The sequence below is a fragment of the Vulpes vulpes genome, chromosome 15 (assembly GCF_048418805.1).
Source record: "Vulpes vulpes isolate BD-2025 chromosome 15, VulVul3, whole genome shotgun sequence".
In the NCBI taxonomy this organism is placed as follows: Eukaryota; Metazoa; Chordata; class Mammalia; order Carnivora; family Canidae; genus Vulpes; species Vulpes vulpes.
The window spans coordinates 71,269,689-71,293,411 of record NC_132794.1 but is presented as its reverse complement, the minus strand read 5'-3'; the positions used below and the strand labels follow the sequence as shown (position 1 = coordinate 71,293,411).

The following is a 23,723-nucleotide window of genomic DNA, read 5'->3' as shown; positions in this document are numbered from 1 at the left end:
TTGAAAAAATTAAAAAATTGATTGATTGAAATCAATCAATTTTGATCGATTTCTTAATTGTCTGCTTTTGGTTATCAAGCAGTCCTTTCCAACAAGTACTCGTGGATATTTATACTTGAATGATATCTGGGGTCATCCTCTCTTTCCTCAAAACTTTGCAGACACTGACTCATTGTCTTCTATGATGAATATTGTGAAATCTGATGCCAACCTGATTCAAGGGGTAACCTTGTCGGTAACTTTTCTTTTTGCCTGGATGTCTGAAACATTCTTTGTTTTTGAAGCCCAAGTGTTTTTTTTTTTTTAATATTTTATTTATTCATGAGACACAGAGAGAGAGAGAGAGAGAGAGAGAGGCAGAAGGAGAAGCAGGCTCCCTTTGGGGAGCCTGATGCGGGACTTGATGTCAGGATCCCAGGATCACGACCTGAGCTGAAGGCAGATGCTAAACCACTGAGTCACCCAGGTGCCCCTGAAATCCAGATGTTTAACTTGAAAATACTTTGATGTAATACTCTTCATCAAGTTTTCCTGGGAATTAGTGCTTTCTACCTGTAGATTTCATTCTTTCTTCATTCTGGAATTTTTTTTTTCCCATTATATCACTGGATACGTTTTCTCTTTCATTTTCTGGGTTTCCTGTTTTAGAGACACCAAGTGTCATTAAATGACACTTAAAATGGCTTATTATTATCTCTTATGTTGTGGTACCCAACTATTCATTCTCTCCTGGTTCATTTTAGAATAGAAATCTTTTAGCTGAGCACACATCTATCCAGTTCAGACTACATTTCCCAGTATCTCTGGTAGCTAAATGTGGACATGTGACCAAATACAGACCAGTAAGACATAAGCAGCAGTGATAAGTATAACTTCTGGGCCATCTCCTTAGAATGCCTGCCCTGAACTCTCTTTATCCTTCTTGTGGGTGAAAACATGGGTGTAGAGAGAAACCAGCTTCAACCACTGGAATGAGAGCGTCTGTAATCACAAGAATGAGATGAGACAGCATCCAGAACCCTCTCTTGGTTATGCTCCCTATCATGGAGCAGACCTGTTCCACTAACCTTAAACTTCTCACCTGTGGACTGTTTTGTGAGTGAGAAATAAACTAATCTATTTATGGCATTATATTTTCAGATATTTTTGTTATAGCAGCTTAGTCTGTAACAAACTACTATGCATATCTATTAGCTTCTAATTAATTTCCTTTGTCTTTTTCCTTTACATTTGCTGTGCTTACAGTCTTTTCTCCATGCCTATATTTCAGCGTTCAGCAGTGTCTGTTCTTCCTATTTATAGTTTATTTATTAGTTCCATAAAGTATTTTGGTATTCAATGTGTTTCCTTATGCCTGCAACCTCCCTTTTTATCTCATTCTGCTATTTTATCATCTCATGGCTGAGCTCTAGTTTTACTTAATTTATGTTCCTATCAAGCTGTGCTATAATGTGAAGAAATTGTGAGAAAATTCCTTCTGTTCCTTGAGTTATATTTTTTTTCTGGGTTAGGCTTTGTCTTTTGCAGACCATGGTTGTCCCTCCCTCCTCCTCTCCCTTTCTTTTGTTAGCTCTGGGTGAAATACTGGGATGTATATAATAAATCAGTACAGTGGCCATATCATTTCTCTCCCCCTTGTACATTCTTGGGCAGCTCTGCCCCGACAGTCTGCTTACTCTGATGTAGCATCTCATTCCCTGTTGTCTGCTACCAGTGTGTTTTCTTTTCCAGCAACACATGAGAACTGAATATTCTGGGTGTTCTCCATCTTTCTGTTACCTGAGGGCCTGGGTCAAGGAAGCCTCCGTTTCAGGATATATACAGTCTTTAAAAATTTGTAGGCTCTCCTCCCTCTCCTGATATTCTGATGAACATCCTACATCAAGGTCTGCTGTATTTTGTCCTCCCACCCTCCAGTCCCAGGGGTTTTGGATCATTTCAATAGAATCCTGAAGATGTCATTTCTCTCTGGAAGAATTCGACATATTATTTACCTTCCAATTTCACCTCTTTCTCTCAAGTCCTCTAGTCAAAAGATAAAAAAAGTACAAGGATGCTTGCTTGCTTGTCTTCTCTACAGATTTTACAGTATTTCTGAGAATCTCAATATTTTGATAATTTACCAATAGTATTTCTGTTTTTCAGTATTTCTGTATTTCAGAGAATATTTCTGAGGGGGAGGGAGGGGTGAGGACTGGAGCTATGTCATACCCCTCTACTCTGCTCCAGAATCTTCTGCTTGGTGAATTGAAACCTGCACAGCCATATTCTGCAGTCCTGCCCCAGCCCTCCTTCCCATATTATGAGTGGCGTACTAAAGACTGGGAAGGGAACATGGCTAGGATACACACCTAATCTGCCCAATAGCGGGAGAACTAAAAGGGCACATCACTGCTTCATGGGCCAGTGCTTTTTACTATATTTTCTTGCTTCCTGAGTTTTTGAAACTTTCAAGCCAAACAACTCAGGTCACCAGCCCTACTCCTATCCTCACAGTAAAGCCCTATCACTCTATCTCCTTTCTCAGTGTCATTTCACCCAGTTACAGTAGGAGCCTTATTACTTTCTCTCAGACTAAGGATTACCAGCATTCTTGGAGCTGAAGAAAAACTCCCTTGAGAGGCATCTATAGCATAAAAGCAAAAATCATGGGCTTAGTGTACTAGATTTCAGCCCTAGCTCTGTCATTTAATTGGAAATGTGCTGGGTAAGTCATTTAGCTTCTCTGAGTCTCAATTTTATCTTCTGTAAAATAGGTACATTTTTATCTATCAATAAGACGAATTTTATGTGAAGGATTTGTTCCTGAATACATTTCATAATTCTGAATTCACAGAATTGAGACAGCCTGAAAGAATGGCAGTTATGGCAGAGACTTCAAGATGATTCAGAGGGTAGAATTAGCAGATAAAGACTTGAAAGCTATTATTATACATATGTTAAAGACCTTAAAGGAAATATGATCATGAATGAATTAACAGATGGAAAATCTCGGTAGAGAAATGAAAACTATAGAAAAAGAACCAAATGGAGATTTTAGAATTAAAAAGTAGAATTTGCGAAATGAAAAGCATGTTGGGTAGGCTTGACAGCAGATTGAAATGGGCAGAAGGAAAGGGAGTGAACTTGAAAAAGATCAACAGATATTATCCAATCTGAAGAACAGAAAGAAAAAAAGACATTTAAAAAAGAATTGATCTTCAGTAACCTACAAGAAAATATCATGCTGTAAATTTGTATGTGATTGAAGTCCTAGAAAGAGTGGAGAGAGAGAAATGTGGAGGAAAATATTTAAAGAAATAATGGCCAAATGACTCCCAGTTTTCTGGAAAACATAAACTCACAGATGATCCTAGAAGCTCAATGAACCTCAAGCAGGATAAACACAAAGAAAACGACACATAGACTCAACATAATCAACCCCCTGGAAGCTAAACAAAGAAAAAACTTGAAAGCAGCCAGGAAAAAAAAATAAAAAAGATCATAACCATTATCTATAGAGAATCAATGATCCAAATGATGGCTGACTTATTAGAAACAAAGGAACTTTAAAGCATTGAATGAAAAAAAAAAAACACCCCGGCAACCCACAATTCTATGTAAAAGCAATATAAAGATTTTTTTCTTTTTTTCAAAAGAAAACAATGAGTCACCAGCCGGCCTGTGTTACATTGCATTAAGCAGGCAAGAAATGTTTAAAGGAAGTTATTTATTTATTTTTATTATCTATTTATTTATTTATTTATTTTTAAGATTTTATTTATTTTTTCATGAGAGACACAGAGAGGCAAAGACACAGGCAGAGGGAGAAGCAGACTCCCTGTGGGGAGCCTGATGTGGGACTTGATCCCAGGACCTCGGGATCACAACCTGGGCCAAAGGAAGACGCTCAACCATAGAGCCACCCAGGCATCCCTAAAGGAAGTTTTTTAGGTGAACAGAAAATGACACAAGATGGAAACTTAGATGTCTATGGTAAATATAAAATACTATGCGTTTTTCTCCCTTAATTTCTCTGAAAGACAATTGACTATTCAAGGCAAAAATTATAACATACTGTGAAGTTTACAATATGTACGAGTCACATGACAATACCACAAAGGATTGGGACAATACCACAAATGAAATTGCAAATACTTTACATTGTATGTGAACTGGTGCAATATTAATTCTGCAGAAACTCTAATAAGTTGGGGATGGATGCATATTGTAATTTGTAGAGGAACCACTAAAAATAACACAAAAGAGATATAGTTTAAAAGCCAGTAAGAAAAAAAAAGTCAGTAAGACAGACTATTAAAATAAATTTTTAATCATATAACCCTAAGTCAGGCCAGACAACAAAGGAACAAAAAAGAGACGGTAAAAATAGAAAACAAGTAGAAAAATAGTTGTCCTACATCAAACTATGTTAATAATTGCATTAAATAAAAATGGATTAAACACTTTAATTAAAAAGCAGAGATTATCAGACTGGATTTTTTAAAAAAGATTTTATTTATTTATTCATGAGAGACACAAAGAGATAGAGAGTCAGAGACACAGGCAGAGGGAGAAGCAGGCTCCACACAGGGAGCCCGATGTGGGACTCGATCCTGGGTCTCCGGGATCATGCCCTAGGCTGTAGGCAGCACTAAACCACTGAGCCACCAGGGCTGCCCTATAAGACTGGATTTTAACCAAAGATAAAACTATATGCTACCATAAGAAGTGAATTATAATTTTATTTTGTTTTATTTTATTTTATTTTATTTTATTTTATTTTATTTTATTTTATTTTATTTTTAGGGAGAGCAAGTGAGCAAACACATATACACAGTGGGGAGGGGCAGAGGGACTGAGAATCTTAAGCATACTTCATGCCCAGGGCAGAGCCTGACATGGGGTTCAATCTCACAGCCCTGAGATCATAACATGAACCAATATCAAGAGTCAGATGCTTAACTGACCAAGCCACCTAGGCACCCCAAGATGAATTTTAATTTTAAAGACACAAGTTGAAGTAACAACAACAAAGGATTGATATACCATGTAAGCAGACAGCAAAAGAAAGAGGGAGTGGCTATATTAATACCAGACAAAGTAGACTTTAAGACAAGGACTTATAGAGAAAGACTAATAAAAGGGTCAATTAGCCAACAAAACATTAAAAATCATAAACATATATGTCTTTAATAACATTAACACAAAATACATGAAACAAAAATCATCAGAACTAAAAGAAGAAATAGACAAGTTTTCAGAGTTGAAGGTTTAGAAATCTCCCCTGAGTAATTTGTAGAACAAAGAGATTTTAAGAACTTAATAAGGATATAGATCTCAATATTACCATCAGCCATCTTGACCTAAATGATATTTATAGAACACTACAACCAACAACTGTAGGATACCCATTCCTTTCAAATGTACATGGAACATTCACCAAAATGAATTATATCCTGGACCATAAAATCAGTCTCAATCAACTTTCAAAAGATTTAAATCTTACAGAGTATGTTCTCTGATCTTGATAGAATTAAATCAGAATTCAATAAGAATGAGAAAACTAAGACAACACCCTTCTATATAACTCATGAATCAAAGAAAAAAGTCACAAGGGGAATTTTGAACTAAGTGATAATAAAAATGCAACATTTGTGGGACAAATTTGTGGGACATAGCTAGAACACTGCTGAGAGGGGAATTATCAGTCTAAGTGCTTACGTTAGAACAGAAGAAAGGCCAAAAATCAATCATCTGATTCTACCTTTAAAAGCTTTGAAATAAAAAAGAAGAGTAAAATAAACTCAAAATAAATAGGAGGAAGAGAATAAAAACATATAAGAGGAGAAATCAATGGAATAGAAAATATATAATAGAGAAAAAAATTAGAGAAATGAAGCTTAAAGTGATTCTTAGAAAAGATGAATTCAATTGGTAAATCCCAGCAAGAGTGAGAGAAAAAGAGAAAGCAGAAATTTACCAATATTGAAAGTAAAAGAGAAAGGGAAGGAAGGGAGAATAAAGGAAGGAAGGAGTGAGGACAGATAAGGCACACAGAGGGTTACACTTCTCAGAACTGGAAAGAGTCTTAGGATGAGGCCAAGGGAGTCAGTAGCAGAAGTGACCATGGCATTGGGAACAGACTCAAAGAATGAGGGGAGTAGAGATGACCATGGAGAGACTCCAGAGGAAATATTACTTTGATCACACAGAAGTCTGAGGTATGAGCATATGCACACCTCACAAGCCCCATACAGCACATCACACATAAAAGAGTTAAGCTTGTTATAATGTCCCAAAGCCTCCAAGAAAATACTAAATTCCAGTAAAATGTGACTAAGAAAGAAAAATATGTAGTATTGTCTAAACACTTTCTCATTGAAAATAGTTAAAATGTAGCATTTAAGCAAAGCTTCCCAAAGTGCCTTCCTCTGAATATGGTTCTATGAGCTCTTCTGTAGAAAAGGGTCAGAGGATGTTTGGGTAACACTTCTCACCGCAGGGACTGTGCTCCCGGTGAAGATTCATGGTGCACTCCAGTATGGAGTCAATGACTCTAAGCAGCCTAACCATATGGAGGTCAGCCTGACTCTCTTCAACCTCACGTTTCCCACTTCTAGCGGCCATAAAACTCTACTTTCATGGAACACCTATTCGCATTCCAAGGAGCCAGTATTTTTTGGAATGCAGTTCGGGGAAAAAAACTGACCAAAGGATTAGGATATACCTAACAGCAGTAATTGCTGTGATTCATTAGTATGAGACCATTCTGCAGAGGGTAAAGATAAGGGACAACCTGGTTTTACGTAAAATGTTTCTTCAAAGGAGCTTGAAACACACTGGACTCCAGGTTTTTTCAGTGGAGTCAAATAGAAGTCTACTTCTTGTTGCTATTTTTCCTCTCTCTATATATCTAATAGCATTTCTCTGTAGCATTCCAGTAGAAATTTAAACATTCTAGAAAAGCGATTACAAGAGACCAATAAGGCCCTGGGATTTCATCTACACGTCTGTTATATATCATACAAGAATGACTTGAGTTGCTTACACTTGTGACTTTTGCATTTTGGTGAATATTATTCCACAGCACCGCTCAAACATTGTCACAAGATATGAAAAGACAGCAACTGGAGGACCTCTAGGTTCTATGCCATTTTCCTCCTGTAAACTTAGGGCTGCGTATTACAAATTGATACTTAGATGGAATACATCATCTCAACCTTCACCAGGAGCCCGTGAGAGGAAGTGAGTTTATTTTTTTATTTATTTTAGGAAATGAGTTTAAATGGTGGTCTGAAAGGTGAAAACCTAAGAAAAACTTTGTGAGTGGGCTTATCATGTAGTTTAACTATTTTTGCTCTTGAGATGCATTGCCTTATTTTAGAACAGTGTGCCAGTCTCTAGGCATTGTTGTTTAAATACCGGCAAGGGTCACAAGTGAGAAGGAGTTCGGTCCTCATTTACCTCATACCAGCAGCTGGGTTGGCACACAGCTGCAGAACTGCTGGGGGCTCTCTTTATTTAATTTGGCATCCCTTCCTGAGCAGTATTGAGACTTTTACTTCAACGACTCCACTGGGCTTTGCCATAATTTCTATGCTGTATCGGTAAACTCTACAGAAGAGAAGCCCAAGCAAACCTGAGAGCAGGCTAGGAGCGTGTCCCGTTCAGGTATTTTTGCCTAAGTCAATGATGGCATTAACCCCAAATACAAATTCAGCCCACTTTAAAAATACAACATTATTCATTAGTAGAGAAGCTGATTTGTAAGGAAGAGCATTCAGTCATCTTAGTAGTGTGGTGTGTGTGTGTGTGTGTGTGTGTGTGTGTGTAAGACCCTGTCCTTTTCACAGTTTCCCTTGAGATAATTTTCCTAGACTCTGAATCAGACTGTCAAAAGTAAATATAGGTCCAAATTCTGAGTAAGGCACATAATAATGTTAGGGCTTGGTCATATATCTTAGCCCCTATGCCCGGAGTTTCATATCCGTAAAATGGGAGACAGGATCTCTCTGACACACTCTGAATGTTAAAAGTGGTAACACATAATAGTCATGAGGGCAAGGTCAGGTACACCATAGGCACTCAATAGATGCTTTATGAAATGTGTCATTGCAAAGGGAAAAACATCAATACCTTCTGTGAATTTTGTTTCCACCATCAGAAGAGAAAACAGTTTCACCTGGTCTGCTCTTCCGTTTTCCCACCATCTTATTGGTGGTCAGAAAAAGGAAAGGAAGGGAAGCAAAGGAAATTGATTTTGCTCAGAATCAGAATGATAGGTTATCAGAACTGGAAGAAGTCTTAGGGATGGTGTGATCCAATGCCCTAAATTTACCCGTGAACAAACTAAGCCCAAGAAGGATAAGTGCTTTGCCCCCAGATCACATAGAAGTTAGGGACCGATCAAGGATTGGGATCCAATATATGGACTTTTCTTATAAGGCAGGCTGTTAATATCACGTGAGGTTATGGTGTTTAAAAAAAAATCTTCCTTTGGCTAATTTGAAAACTAGTTCTCCTTTTATGGTTTTCTTATTATTTTTTTCTTTTTTAACATCTTTCTCTCCTTTAATCCATCAGGAATTTTCTTTGGGTTAGGATGTAAAGTCAGGACTTAACTGAATGTTCTCTTCCCAAATCATTAGTCCAGTGACTTGGCACCGCACATCTAACCGACCCTCACTTTCCCACAAACTTACAGTGTCACCTTTCCTACATTCAAAGCTATTTTTTACACTCAGTTCAATATCTGTGCTCAGTTTCTTATTCCATTGATCTGTTAATTTTTCTACCCATAGGATGCTATTATAATTATGTTAATGTTATCATATGTTTTAACAAGTTGTCTGAAAAATTTACCTTCATTAATCTTCTTTAGGAAAAAAAACCTGAAGCTTTTGCCCATTTATTTTTCCAGATGATGAACGCTGGCAAGTTGAAAAGAATTAATATTCCATACAAACCAAATAAAACCCATAAGAATTTTGATTGGAATTATACTAGATATAAATATTAATTTGGAAACAACTGGCATTCTTATTATAATCATTTTTCCTTTTCAAGAATATGATATATCTTTTTATTTATTCAACTGTTCTTTGATGTGGCTCAGTAAATTCAAGGCATAGCACGTCAAACTTTAAAAGCATACAATAATGATCTAGGGAAAGGAAAATAAATTCTACCTGAAGAGATCTGGGGAGATATCTTTTATGGCCAAAAAGAAGAGTGCTCTACAAATGTAGCCAAATGAGGTATGTGGTATTTCATTATTTAAATTAACTTGACACAGCCTAACTCAATTACATGGGTCCTTACCAAACTGTTATTAAAAGTCATTAACCAGGGCAGCCCAGGGGGCTCAGCGGTTTAGCGCCGCCTTCAGCCCAGGGCATGATCCTGGAGACCTGGGATCGAGTTCCATGTTGGGCTCCCTGCATGGAGCCTACTTCTCCCTCTGCCCCTCTCTCTCTCTCTCTCTCTCTCTCTCTCATGAATAAATAAATAAAATCTTGGGAAAAAAAAGGTCATTAATCACATACACATCAACCAATAGTAACTATATTGGATTCTTACCAGATTTGGTACTATCCCTGTCCTCAAAGGAGGTTACAGTCTAATTGAAGTAATTTTCCATCTTTAAAAGTACCAGCTCTAGAGAGTAGATTTTTTAAAAGATTTTATTTATTTGTTTGTTTATTTATTTATTTATGAGAGAGGGAGAAGCATACTCCCAGCTGAGTGGGGAGCCCAATGCAAGGCTCGAACCGGGATCATAACCTTAGCTGAAGGCAGATGCTCAACGGACTGAGCCCCCCAAGTGCCCTGAGAGTAATGTTCTCACAACACACACACTCATATAAAAGGTAATTATGTGAGATGATGGATGATATCATTTCACAGTATAGTATATATGTGTATCAAGTCCTCACATTGGACACCTTATACTTACTTATACAACATTATTTGTCAGTTCTTTCTCAATAAGCCTGGGAGGGGGGAAGAACCAGCTTCTCTTCTTGTTCTAAGCCTTGAGTAATATAGTCTATTACTGAGTAGCTTGATTTTTTTACTTCTATTCCCAGACCAAGGCAGAGAAATTTCTCTAGCAAATTCCTTGGTCATCAAGGAAGCAGGTTTTGGCTGGGTCCCAGATCTACTCCTCAGGAGCAGGTCAAAGTCATCATCCTCAAAGTACCTGGGGGTACCATAGAATAAAGATTAAGACTTGACTGGCTGAGTTTGACTTGTAGCTGTGTGCTTTTGGGCAAGTTATTTAACCACTTTGCCTCTGTTTCCCCAAATATTAAATGAAAGTGGTAACAGTATTTAACTTGTAGGGTTACTGTGAAGATTACATGAGCTAATTTGTGTATATTGTACTTACCACCATGCCCAGCATGGAGGAGCACTCAGAAATGGTGGCTATTACTTAAAATGCAGTTTCCTGGGCAGGTAATACATTTCAGCTTAAAGTGCAGCCTGGAGCAAAAGCACAGCTAGGTGTCCTTGCAAGTGTTCAAGATGAGAAAATGGGAGTTTATGGGGGAATGATCTTCCCTCTGATGGAAGTTTAGGTCCTACAGTTGAAACTATGGGTATATGGAATAATAAACCTATGTCTGTGGGAAAATGGTGGCATCTTCCCTTGGGATTTCAATGTTTTAGGTTAGATGGTAATTCCATAATGAGAGGGGTACAGTTGTAAAAATCCTTGGCAGAAAGTCAATCCTCTTTCCCCCTAAACTATGGTTATATTACATGAATCCAGTATCAGGTATCCAATATATCTTTAAATGGGTCAAGAGGAGGATGTTGGAATGTTTTCTCAGTGGTCAGCTACCTCTCTTGGGTCAGTGCCTATTTTCACTTTACAGTGTCTCCTGATAACTTTCTACAAGGATCAGCCCCCTTTTGGGTAGAAATGGAAAACAGTGTTTTGAAACCCAGAAGAGAATTTTCTTAGGAACATATTAAACAGAGTGCTTAGGTCACGTGAGATAGTAGGACAACTGAACCTGACCACCAGGCACATCTGGGCCTCTCACCAGCCAATTCTTTCCTCTCCAAGGGAAGGAGAATTCTTTTGCTCTAAGTGGCCACAGTGGCTTCAGAAACTGTCTAGTGCTGAGTAACTTGCCTGGGCTCTCCCTGGGAGGTAGGGAAACAGGGTATCTCACCAAGAAATCCCCAAGGGTACTTTGCATTACTGGTTTTTTTCCCATCTCTCTTCTCATCTTTCTCATTCTCCTCCTGATGCCTCACGCCTCCTGTTTCTTCTAGCCAGGGTTTCTCTCCTGCTCTGGGTACTCCAATTACTCAGATAGGGAGATAGAGTAGTGACAAGGAGACGTGTTCCCCCACTCCTATCCCCAACTCTGAGCCTTCAGCTAAAAAAATGAGTATAAGATCAATGCGATTTGCTTGGGCCTAAGTTGCTTTAAAAGACCCAGGCCCCGAATGGAATGTCGTGTGGCTAGTGTTGTCAGAGAAACTAGGTGCCAATTGAAGGCAGTGGCCCTTTATAGGAAATTATAAAAAGAAAGGCAGTGGTTAAGAACATAGGCTGGGATTTGAATCTGGGCTGTCCCAGTCACTAACTGCATGGCTGGAGCAAGTAACATAATTTCTCTATGCCTCAGTTTATCAGTAAGATGGGAGTAATATCACTCATTCCACAGGGATCGATGTAGGCACGGATATGAGAAGCTCAGCACAGTGCAAGAGAATTCAGAGTCAAGTCCAAGCAGATATTGGCTATTTATTATAAAAAGTTGAATCAGAGAGTTAGAATTTCTCAGTGTCCATAAAGCACTCCACAGAGATGTATTCATATCCCTTTGGCAGGAGGAGCTTCACAGATGGATGCATCGGACTATAAATGTGAGATGCTGCTCACCATGAAGATCATCCAACTAATTACCCTCAGTCAGTTTCCCTGTTCACTAAGCAGCCTTCTGACTGGGCCTCCGTATAGCTTTCTAAGAAGGATACAATGTGCTCAGCAGATCAGGCTCACTGGAACATTCTGGCTTGTCTGACCACTACAGCTGTTCTTAGAATAAATAAAATGGCATTCCAGTTTATATGTCAGTCTCTTATGAGTTCAGCTGCATCCCAGAGACTGATCCAACTCAGACAAAATGAAATCTCTAATCCTGTAAAGTCGAGGGTCGCACCCTGGGTTGCAGCAAATTAGTAGCATTCCTGGGCTCTCTAAGCTGCAAATTGCCGACCTGCAATACAGGTGTAGACTGGAGGCCACTTTCTTTGAACTACATGGGATTTTAAAAAATTATCTGAACAAACAACTGCGAATCAAGAGATTTCACCAAAAATATGAATATGCATTTCCAGCTTCTCCTGAGAACCCCGCCATAGGGCTAGAGCTGCAGTGGCTGCCTCCTCCAGGGAAGGCCTGTCTCCATAACAATGCACTCCAGTGATAAAGACTTAGCGCTACACCCAGTCACTACTGTCTGTTGTCACCGTCCCAGGCCCATTGGACTTACTTTCATGATTCATGTTCTAAGTAAAAGAATGCTGGACATTTTCTTAGGGTTCTTACTTCTCACGAAGAGCAAAAAAGGAAGAAAAAAAGCCTCTCCCATGAACACTCTGCCTTTTTCTGTTTAGCATAAACAGATAAGTTTGGAAACACCTCCGTAACTTAGAAGACACTCAGATGAAGACAGTCCCCCAGGCATTTCTTTGCATGAACAGTTGGGAGTGAGTTAGCAAGTAGGTGATATTGGGGTGGTGGGGCTCACACTGTCCAGTGCTGAGGCTGGTAACTGGCATTGAGGAAGGGGTGTGTGGAAAAGGTATGCAGGGGGGAAAGGAGGGGAGGGCAGACAGCATTTGCCAGGAGTCAGTCACCCTGGTGCTCTCCCCGGCTCTCTTGCCTCCACAAATCTTGCCCCAGATCCTGCTTTGGACTAACACTGGAGGAAGAGGTGAGATGTGAGGATTAGGGACGGGGTTCCTGTAGAGCCCTAGGCAGCAGTGGGGAAGTATTCGGCATCCATCTGGCTAGATTGGCAGCTCTGAGTGGCCATTCATATGACAGGGACAGAGCTGGATGTAAATGGTCAGGGGGAAGGCTGCCTGTAGAACTTTAAATAGGCCAGTTCATGAACATTGAGCAAGCTCAAGTGATAACGTTAGATAATCTAATTGAGAAACCTTTATGGCCAAGGAGAGAGGAAATAAAGTTTAATAACCAATGAGGACATCAAGTAGATTGTTCAGGAGAATTCTAAAGCTGCCCTTCAGTTAGAGCATCTGGAATAGTGATCTAATTTCAGTAACTGCCTTCAGCCCTTCTCTTTATGATCAAGGATGAGATCACACAAGTAGATTTCAGTAGCCCATTCAAGGCCAACCATCCATTGGCCTTACCCATCCAGCCACGTCTTTTGGGTTTTTCCCTTTATAAAAAATCAAGATGATTAGGGCAAGCTCCAAGCCACCCTCTCTGTTCAGAGGAACAGAGACCTCTGCCTTTGCTTATAGAGCTTCCAGTGCTTCCAAAGCAGGCTTCTCCTCTCAGCCACACCCACCAGCTCCTCCAAGGCCTATCTTGATGCAGCACCCTTCCCTGCCCCGGGGCAGTTACACCCATCATTTCTTTGTCTCCCCTGAGAGACTGGCAGTTCCCAAGGTGCCAAGGCAGCATTGATCTGGGAATCACAGAATCAGAGCGGTGGCCCTGACGACAAGGACTCTGAACAAGCCAATTTGTCTTCTCAGAATACAGGTGGGGCATCTCAGTACTTAGAGACTCAGTGATGTTCTCATGACAGCGTGGCTATTACAGCAGTGGTGGGGCCCGATTAGTGTCCACATCCCCTTAGTCTCCTCTTGGTCTATGGTTCTTTCCACTGAAATGCTCACGGCTGCTTCTAGACTTCATGGTTGCCAACCACAAAACAGATTTATTCAGGCTATCATTACAGATAGAGATGGAAATCAAAAGACTATATAAATTGGATATTTTGGTGGCATATTGTCCCAACTTTATGGCCTAACGAGAAGGATCTCCTCCAAATAAGCGTCTTCTGGGCTTACATTACACATTCTGATTCAGAGGGGATGCTTTTAAGGAAAGTATAGGGTGAATTACTCGAGTCTATGGGTACTTACTTCTGTTCTACCGATGGGGTTTTAAAAGGCTAGGAATGTATACTTGAATTCAAGTACAGTTTAAGGTACAATGGGTTAGAATATTGGAGAACACAGCAATTGTATTTATTCATCTCAAGTACCTCTCAGTGGATAATTAACCTGGGCCATGATAAAAACAATTCTATTAGGCCCATTTCTCTTGTGGCTAATGTTACTATGCTACTTGCTATAGTATTTTTCCTTTGCTTCATTCCAAGTAGAATGCTCACTCTAATAATGCAAGTATTACCTCTTATGTAGCAGTTCCATTTTTCCTCCTTGTAGTGGAAAAGCCACTGTGGTTAGAGGAAAACAGGAGGTTTTATATTTTCTCTCACAATGATGCAATTCTTATGAAAATCTGCAGTGGTAGATTTTCATAAGTGGATATAACCACTGCTTTGGTAGGTCTCCTGTACCATCCACTAAAATAAGTGGGTCATTTATCCATAGAGATTACAGAGTTTTTAGTATACTTCTCTGTTCTGATATACACTTTGCCCCACACTGGATATTTGTGTAAAAGAGAAGGAAATCTATCACAGGGAGTTCTAATTTGTGGGGGCGGGGGAGGGGAGATCAGGGGCCCCTTTGGGACTCTGGTGACATGTACACACACCTTCTCAGAATAATGTTTTCATAAATTCATAAGACAGTATACAATGGAAACCAAGTATATTGAAATATAGTTCTATCCATGGACCCCTGATGCCCTCAACCTATCATAGAGCTGAGTCAGGCTCCACTAACTATGTAATTTTTGCTTCAAAGTGCAATTATGAGGTTTGAAACATAGTCTCCTAGCTACCAAAACTCAAGTCCAAAGCCCAAGTCACAAAGCACAAAGGCTCTAGATCACATAAGGAAGCAAGGCTAGCTGCTTAGCAGGTGGCTGCTGACCTGGGATGATGCCAGGGCAGTGAAAGGCTCTCTTCCCACATCCCCAAATCTCCCTTCTCCCTGTCCACTCATGCTTGAAATCCCTTAATAGAGTCTAACTCCTTTGGTTTAATTAAATAGAGGATTTACTCTTGTTAAAAACCAAAAACCCATGGGAGAAGTAATACTCCATGCCAAAGATTTCCAAATTTATTTTCAGGAGTGGAAGCTATCTTTCAAAGGCAACCTTAAATAGAATGCTGATATGTAAATAAACGCAAGTTTTGTACAGTCTAATATAATTCTATATGTTGAATTATATATGCAAATAAGTATATGTAAATCAACACTGGAAACAGATTGTCTTGATGAAGGCAAATTAAGAAGTCAAGAGTTATAAGATGATAACTCCCACCTTACATCCACCTCAGCATACAATTTATTTCTGTATTTCTTCTTGCATACACAAGATGGAGAACATTCTGACACCAAAGGATAAGGAATTTCAAATAGCTAACGATTTGATATGGTGTTTATAATCTCAGGAATTCCCTCAATTAAAATCATCCAGAAGCTTTAAAGAATAGTAGGAATTTTTCATTTCAAAATGGAATCACTGACAATATCTAACAACTGGTAATTAAGGATTGGTGAGTACTTCATTTATTGAGATTTGTCCAGTAGATTTCATAAATAATTTGCATCCTAACTCCCCTTCCTTACTTCGTAGCCTTGGGTGAGTAGCTTAATCTTAGTCTCACTTTTCTTATGTGTAAAATGGTTATAATAATAGCACCTGTTTTTATAGGTATAAGGGTTAAATGTGAGAGTGTACGGAAAGCCCTTAGCACGGTGTCTGGCACAGTTTAGTAAGTGCTCTTATTATTGAGGGGTTGGAAGTACTTTTCAAATGTGTCCTGTCACATTGTAAGATACTCCATCTTGTCCCATTTAAATTTCTTCTCGGTTATCTCAGCAACCCTCCTATTTCAGATAGTCACTCAACTGCAGAACAATCTGATTTTGTTTGCATGTTGAGTCCAAATGTTAAGAGGATGCTTTATTGCTGACCTCTCATGTACAGCTGTAAGCAAAGTAACACGGCAACCCTGTACTGCCAAATGGAGATTGTACAGCACATTTCTGACCAGGTGAGAACCAAGTCAAACCTAAAATTAGCAACGAGATGATGCTGTATTATCACAGTGCAATGTGTATTATTGTAATTGCACCATTGACTATTATGCTGCCAAATGTGAGCTCCAGAGAACTTGCCTGGCTTTGAATGCACGGTAACACACATGAGTTGTAACGCTAACACCAGTTGAATGCTTCAGAGGGGCCAGTCACTGCTTTAAGACTTTGACGTGTATTTGCTTACTTAACCTTCACTTATTTATTTGCATAATTCTTAAGGAGTGTATATGAGCAGATCTGAATTTCAAAATGTGACTCATACAAAGATATACTCTATCTAATTAAAAAACACCTTTGTAAGAAGTTCAAATGTGCATGTGTGCGTACGCCCACGCACCCACACAACTGACCTGACAGCACAAACTAACCCATGGATGGTATCTAGCGTGTATGAAGATTTGGTACCTAACTTAAGTATGACTGTGTTGTTCTTTATTGCAATTTAAAATGGTTCAAATATTTATCAAAAAAATTAAATATGCATTAAATGTTTGCAGTCTCCCTGAAACTCACTGGAGTTTCCCAAAATAGTCTGAAAACGAGATCAGTAAGCCTTATTATTCATTTATACTGGAGTGTGAAAGGAGCCAAATCAGATCCTTTTCTGAGAGCACAGGTGTGAAGAAGGGGAAGGGAGGATGAGATTTCTAATATTAGCTCATTCTTCACAAAGGTACGAGCAGTATTAGGTACCTATTACATGCCAGCAATGTTATTTTATCTATAATTTCCAGGATCCCCTTGCCTAATGAGCACCACTATCCTGACTCTGCAGGAGAGGAAACTGATGCCTTAAGATTGCATTTGCTTGCCAGGGGTTGGACAACTGGAATATGGCAGATAGGACCCAAACTGATCCACTGGACTCCACACCCTTCCCACCACACCAGACTGTCTCCAATGCAACATCCCCATTTTATAACCCAGGAAGATGGGAATGAGCAAGGTGGAGTAACTTGCTCTTGGAAACAACTAGTTGGTGGCAAGGCTGTTGCAGGAATCCAGGAGCAAGGATGTTTCACTAGGAAGATTCTCTAGGATGGCTCAGTGGGAGGATGCCCTGTGCAACCAGGGTACACCCAGGGTGACCGGTTCGGCAACATCGTTTCTTCACTCCTAGACTCTGGCATCTGGGTCACTTAGTTTTTAATCAGAGACTGGATGCAGGAAGAGACAGACCAGTCCTTTGATGAGCACTTATCATGTGCAAAACACTGCTTGGGGCAGTGGAAGATCTAAAAGACAGGCAAATGGAACAGACAGCAAGGTCTCTGCCCTAATAACAGTGAGGGAAGGAAGGCATCATCGAAGGAAGTATTAAGTAGAATCCTTGGCAGCTATTTCAGTAATATTTTGGTTCTCTCCCTCAGCCCCTACATTAATGCAAGTTTTATTTTTTTTTAATGCAAATTTTAAACGCCAATATAAAACATGGCACAATACAATCTGCGAAAATTGCTATTGGTCACAACTATTGTTTCCAGAGCACTTATTTGTACTGGGACCTTTGCTAAGTGCTTTGGATTCTATCATTTAAATCTCAACATGATCCTATGAGATACTCTTATTATGGACATTTTTCCCATGAAACAATGCAGGCTATTTCTGGGGGGTCCCTCATCCGGCAAGATTCACCCCAGGCATTCTGGCCTTGAATCCCTCCAGTGAGAGCCAGTAAGTGCTTGGAGTTCAGCATAGGGTTGGTCTGGGAAAGCCTGCTGCATCTCAGCACAGAAAGTCAGGAAACACCATTCTCAAGAAGTTAGGGAACTTCCTGCCACTGGATTTTTTGTGAACATTACCCGACCACGAGGGCCTAGCCTTTTCCTACTCTCGGAGTCATATAGGGCTTTTGTGACAGATCCCGAAAGCATCCAATGACAAAAGGCCCACCACATCCTTCAGCTTTTCCAGGACGCAAACCCCAGGTGGAACTAAAATGCTAAACAGCAGCCACCTTCAAAGGCAAGACACTACCCCTTCCACCACCACCACCACTGCCATATTGGTGGGAGACGTTTTAGGAGTCAGGAGGAACGCGAGGAGTCCCTGTTCTCTGGAAAATTCTAAGCAACCTGGAGAGAAAGCTCTCCTGAGTGACAGAAGTGGCTGCTGTGCGTGCCTTCGCAGCGCTTGGGTAGTGACCGTGTGTCATAAATAGGATATGGCATTTCTGAATGTCTTTTAAAGCTATTTTCCTTTTGTTCCACTAATTTAATTTACCAAATGCTCCTGGCGAAAGGGAGGGGGACCAAGATGCTGACTCCACGTTTCCTGGGGAAAAAAAAAATTCAACATTCTCTACTTAAACTGTTCTCAAAGAAACTCCATCTGATTGTTGTCTGCTGGCTCCCTCGGACTCTACCTCTGTCAAAATTCTGACCCGGCAGGTGTGAGAAAGAATAGACGCAGAACTTGAGTGAATACCCACATCTGTTTTTGGGAAAAAGGAACAGAAGCAGCACAGAAGGAAGTAAAAGAGATAATTGCTGGCTTGAACTACAATACATTTTACTTGTGGGCAGAGGGCCAGCTTACAGCAGGCGGAATATGCAGGCCCCATCTTATTGGAATTCAGGGGTGGGCCTGCATTCTTGTCCGGAGACAGCTGTAAACCAGCAGCCCATAGCATCACAATCAGGCACCGAGTTTTGTCAAGGAATGCTGATATGTACAGAAGCAAGCTTTGTCTGCTTCAACTGCACCCCTGCCTGGTGAAATGACAGTCAATCTCTGATTCCAGATGACAAGAACTGGATAAAAACTTAAAACAAATGGCGACCTTTCAAAAGATTAATTTGTTTACCAACAAAATGTTCCCTCTTTGTCATCCGAGATGGGGGTGACCTTCACTTTCTTGTATCTAGGCTGAAAGGATGCTGACTATACTCATCTGTTAACTCCGGCTCAGCAATTATTCCCTTTTTTATTTTTAGTGACAAGAAGGGTTTATTAATTCACTCTGCTTCTTGTTATGGTTTATAAATGCAACAAGCTCATTCTGAATTACTGCAGTGTAACATCAATTTGTTTAAATCTAATTCTGCTACCATTGCCAAATTACGTTGTGACTGTAATTGTGGCCATATGCATGGGCTTAAAACACAATCATGTTTTGAAATAGTCCTTCTTCCCCACCCCCCCCAAACACAGCCCCCCCCCGCCCCCCGCCCCTTTCTTCTGGTGCTTCTTCTAATCATTTGACACGAACACAATTGCCTCACTTTTCATTACTTTATCATTTCAGAAATGGATGTACTTTCACGAGAGAGATTACTATGTACACCCCAAGTGAAACAGTAAAGAATGAAACTATGATTTGTGAAGTGTGGTTGCTACCCAACTAAGTTCGTGAAAAACACCGCATAACGTATGACTCATAAAATCGAGAAATCATAATAGTATTAAATTCAACCTCATGAATAAATAAAGGATTCTAAGTTTACATTGCATTATATATTTATTTACTTGGAAAGTGGGACCAAAGGACTGCATATAACTCTACAGCAACTCATATGTTGCCAACAAGAAAAATGGTTTTACGATTCTTTTCTAGGTCATAACAGTTATAATCAGAGTTATTTGTGCAGCGATTCAAAGCAATGTTTTGTTTGGCTATTTTGTTATGCATTCATAATTGTTCTTTTAAAATTCATGCTAACAGATACATGTTTCAAGCCTCGTAAGAAACCTTTTTTATTTAAATGAAATAAATCAAAGTCAAATTTTGGGTAGCGTGTTGCATTAGAAAGTCTAACTGGAACTGCATGTCAGTGAGGAGGTGCGAAGCTGATGTATCAGAGATTTCTTCTTGTCTCTCCCTGCCTTTGAGGCTCTACTCTAAAACCTGTTAGAGGGCTCCTGTGGTTATTGTATAATTTGGCAGATTTAAGATATTAGAAAAAATCATTAGTGAGTTCCACTTTTAGTACTTTTTTGGTAAAAGTACTGATTTTACATATAGTAACAGGATATAAAATTCTGAAGGCATGTGTGTGTGTCTAGGGTATATGTACTTTCAGTGCTCTAAAATCTCTGCACCAGCCCCTTTATGATTAAGAAGGATATACTTCTCATAAAATGGAGAAAATACCAGTTTCTAGGAACTAATCATGTAAATCAACTACATATTCAAATTTGCTCTGTCAAAAATGTCAAAGATTATTTACAGGCTTTTGACAAATTTCATAAGAAGTAAGGAAACACATGGCCCTCGGCAGCCAAATCATCATCCCCTTGGAGTGTTTAGAGTAGCTCTAAAAAGCGATTAGCCTTGATGCTGCCTTTCTAATTAACTATACATCACAACACTAGACACATTGCTTCAGTTTGGGGAAGGGCTTTCAAAAACATTTTTGTTAAGTGGTAAATCACGACTGTATCTGTTCCCAAATGCTCTATGTGATTGTTTAAAACCAATACCGGAATATTTCTCTAACGGGACTTTTGGGCAGTGTTTCTTTTTTTATAAATCCAAAATGAAAATACTGATTTTCAGTTACTACCATCATATATACATATAGCAACACGAAACGATAGTATCAACTATTTTGATTGAAGTGCTAACAGATTGAGCAAAATGTATATAATGTACATACATTCTAAAGTCCTCTGGTGTAGATTTTCATGGAGTCAAGTTTAGTGGGGGAAAAAAAAGGATCTTTAATACATCAAATGAGTGTATATTATCTCTATATCATGCATGGCAAAGTGCTTTCCCAAACCCTCTGTGTTTGAAGTTCATGGGCACAATAATCAAAGCACTCATCCTCTTAGGAATTAGGAAAAAAAATATAACAAATGGCTAAGGTTCTGCCCCAAATTTTGGATATAACTTTGAATTCTTGCTTATGTCTGAATTGTCACTCACATTCATTAAAGTCAAGCATAATCCTCTCTAAATCTAGAGATGTGCCTTTTTAAACTTTGATTCCATACTCATCAGGAAAAGTTTGCTGGAAATGCAGCAGTTGCCTTGGGCTACAAAGCCTCAGCACTCCACCAGCTAAGCCAATATTAATTCTAGATTGAAGGAGGGGAACCAACAACAACACAAGAGAAATCTGCTTCCGTCTGTGCAGCCAGAGAAATAATATTTTTATTTCAAGGGCTTTGGGCTCATGGGAAGCAGATAAAAACCCTTTCACATTATTCACAGTGACATTTTAAATAAAGTTTCAGCAGGAATAAAAATATCTAACTTTCTGGTTATTTCTTAGGCTATAGAAGTATTTCTGTGATAAAGTGCTCTTAAGCCAAACCTGTTAGAATAACATAAAGCACAAAGAAAGAAACTAAAAAATATATTTCAGAGTTACACGAATGAAGTAGGCAGATGAAAATGTCTGTGCAGGAAATTTAGAAGATTAATGCTGGTTAGAAATGGTTTTGCAATCTAATTCTAAAATGCACCTTTTTTTAGTTTTGATTTTCCCAAAGTGTACATTTAAGAGCTTTTGAGAGAAGCCAAAGGTTAAGAATGTATTTACAGATGTATAGGTGTCACCTCAGTGGTTGTTTTCAGTATTAGAAATAATCACAAATCAAATAATTTCTCAATGAAAATGAAGCACTACTTTTAAATCTCCTAAGAAAAACCCACAACATAGAAACCACAATCCTTGCAGCCAGTCAATGGCAAATATAGGCACGGACTCTGAGATCACTTAATGCCAATTTCCATTTGATTATTCTTCCCTCCCATCATTTTGCTGACAGAAAATGAATCCATACTTGCTTCAGATTTAGAAGAATATTCTTAATTTTTATGTCCTGGATGATTATATGCCATTGAAGCCGATACAATGCTGCTGTATTCTTTTTTCTGGTGGTAAGCCAACTATCGAAGAATAAAATATGTAAAATTTCTCTATTCATTCTTTTTGTTGTTAAATTATTTCATCCTTGTTAAAATTATACCAGATTATTTTGGAACATCAGCTAAAACAGAGAAATTTTAATAGGCTATAAATAGATCTTTAAAAAAATAGATTTACACAGTTTTAATCATTTGTGATTATAAACAGGATGAAAACCTCTCCATTTCATCCCCCCAAAATTCTAAGGATCAAAATCTTTACTTAAAATCTACATTGTATCTTATAAAATATATGACTTTTGATTCTTAAAAAAAAATTAAGAGCTCATTAAAACAACTCATTACTTACACATGCTTTTCTCTGATTAATATATGGCAAACTGATTCCATAGTTCGCATTTACAGCAGCTCTGTGGTGAATGTTTTCAGGATCCTGCATGATTTTTACATTCAACCCTATCTTTCGCTGAAACAAAGAAACAATGAAACTTTCATGCTGAATGAACAAAAATGCTTACTGACATATATATTCTCAAAGGAGTGTGAAGTTCTTTGAAAATAATTATTTTAACGTCATTCTTATTGCAAAAAATTATATATATATACATATGTATATATAGGCTGCTAATTGGTCTGTTTATTCACAGAAAAGGAACTTTCTGTAGATTTTCCTCTGTATATCCTATTACTCGAACAAATATATCCTTGGACACCACACTCATTTGCTCCAAAATAATACCAGAAGCCAACCAAGGTGGACAAAGGACCAAATTACCTGGTCTCGATTTATTTTTAGCTTTCCAGGTCAAGGATTTTGCCAATGAAATCTATACTACAAATACACAGGTAGAGGGCTCTCTTGGTCTGCTAATGTGGCCACTTTCCTCAAGGGACATTTACAGGTAAATCTCACTTTGGACTGGTGAATTTACCGCAACACATTTATTTACTCCTTCACAGGGATCTTGCTATCTATAGGAAAAACGTGTGCGTTCATTAGAAAAAAATAAAAGGATGGTGCTTGAACCAGGTGTTCCTCATTTTAAATAATTCAAATTAGTTACTCCTGAGATGCCTAACTATAAACCACCAGAGAAGATAGTACAGTGGTGGTGAAAAAGAGGAGAGAGCTAGGTTCCAGTCTTGCCTTCCCCTGGACTGCTTGCATGTTACCTTGGGTAAGTCACTTTCCTTCTTTGAAAGTCAGTTTCTTTGCAAAATGCAGCAATTAGACTTGAGCGTCTCTTGAAGAACTATTCACCTTACCCCTACCCTCCAAACTCCGCCCTTACCCTCCTCCGACCCCATACCCCCTGCCATACACATCCTCCCCAGCTTTGGCATTCTATGATTCGGTGCTCAAAGGTAAGCTGACACTTAAATTTGACATTACCGAGTTTCTGAGGCCATGTGATATAATTCACATACTATAAAATTCACACCTTTAAAAGTAGGTAAGTCAGTGGCTTTTAGCATATTCACAAAGCTGGGCAAACACCACTACTAATTTCAGAACATTTTTCCTCGCCCCACAAAAGAAACCTCATACCCATTAATAATCACTCCCCATTTGCTCCTCCTTCTGGGCCTGGCAACTACTAGTCTACTTTCTATCTTTTAGATGTGCTCATTCTGGGCATTTTATAAAAATGGAATCCTAAAATACCCAGCCTTTGTG

General features: G+C 39.0%; 1 protein-coding gene across 1 annotated transcript in view; it reads right to left on the bottom strand.

The window, feature by feature from the left end:
* The window catches only part of IQCH (IQ motif containing H), a 211,794-nt gene that overhangs the window by 153,848 nt on the left and 34,223 nt on the right, over positions 1–23,723 (bottom strand). The window contains exon 5 of the mRNA XM_072738887.1: positions 22,395–22,511. Within this exon, the coding sequence (XP_072594988.1) occupies positions 22,395–22,398 (4 nt within the window). The 5' untranslated portion in view covers positions 22,399–22,511. The remainder of the gene's footprint in view (positions 1–22,394; positions 22,512–23,723) is intronic.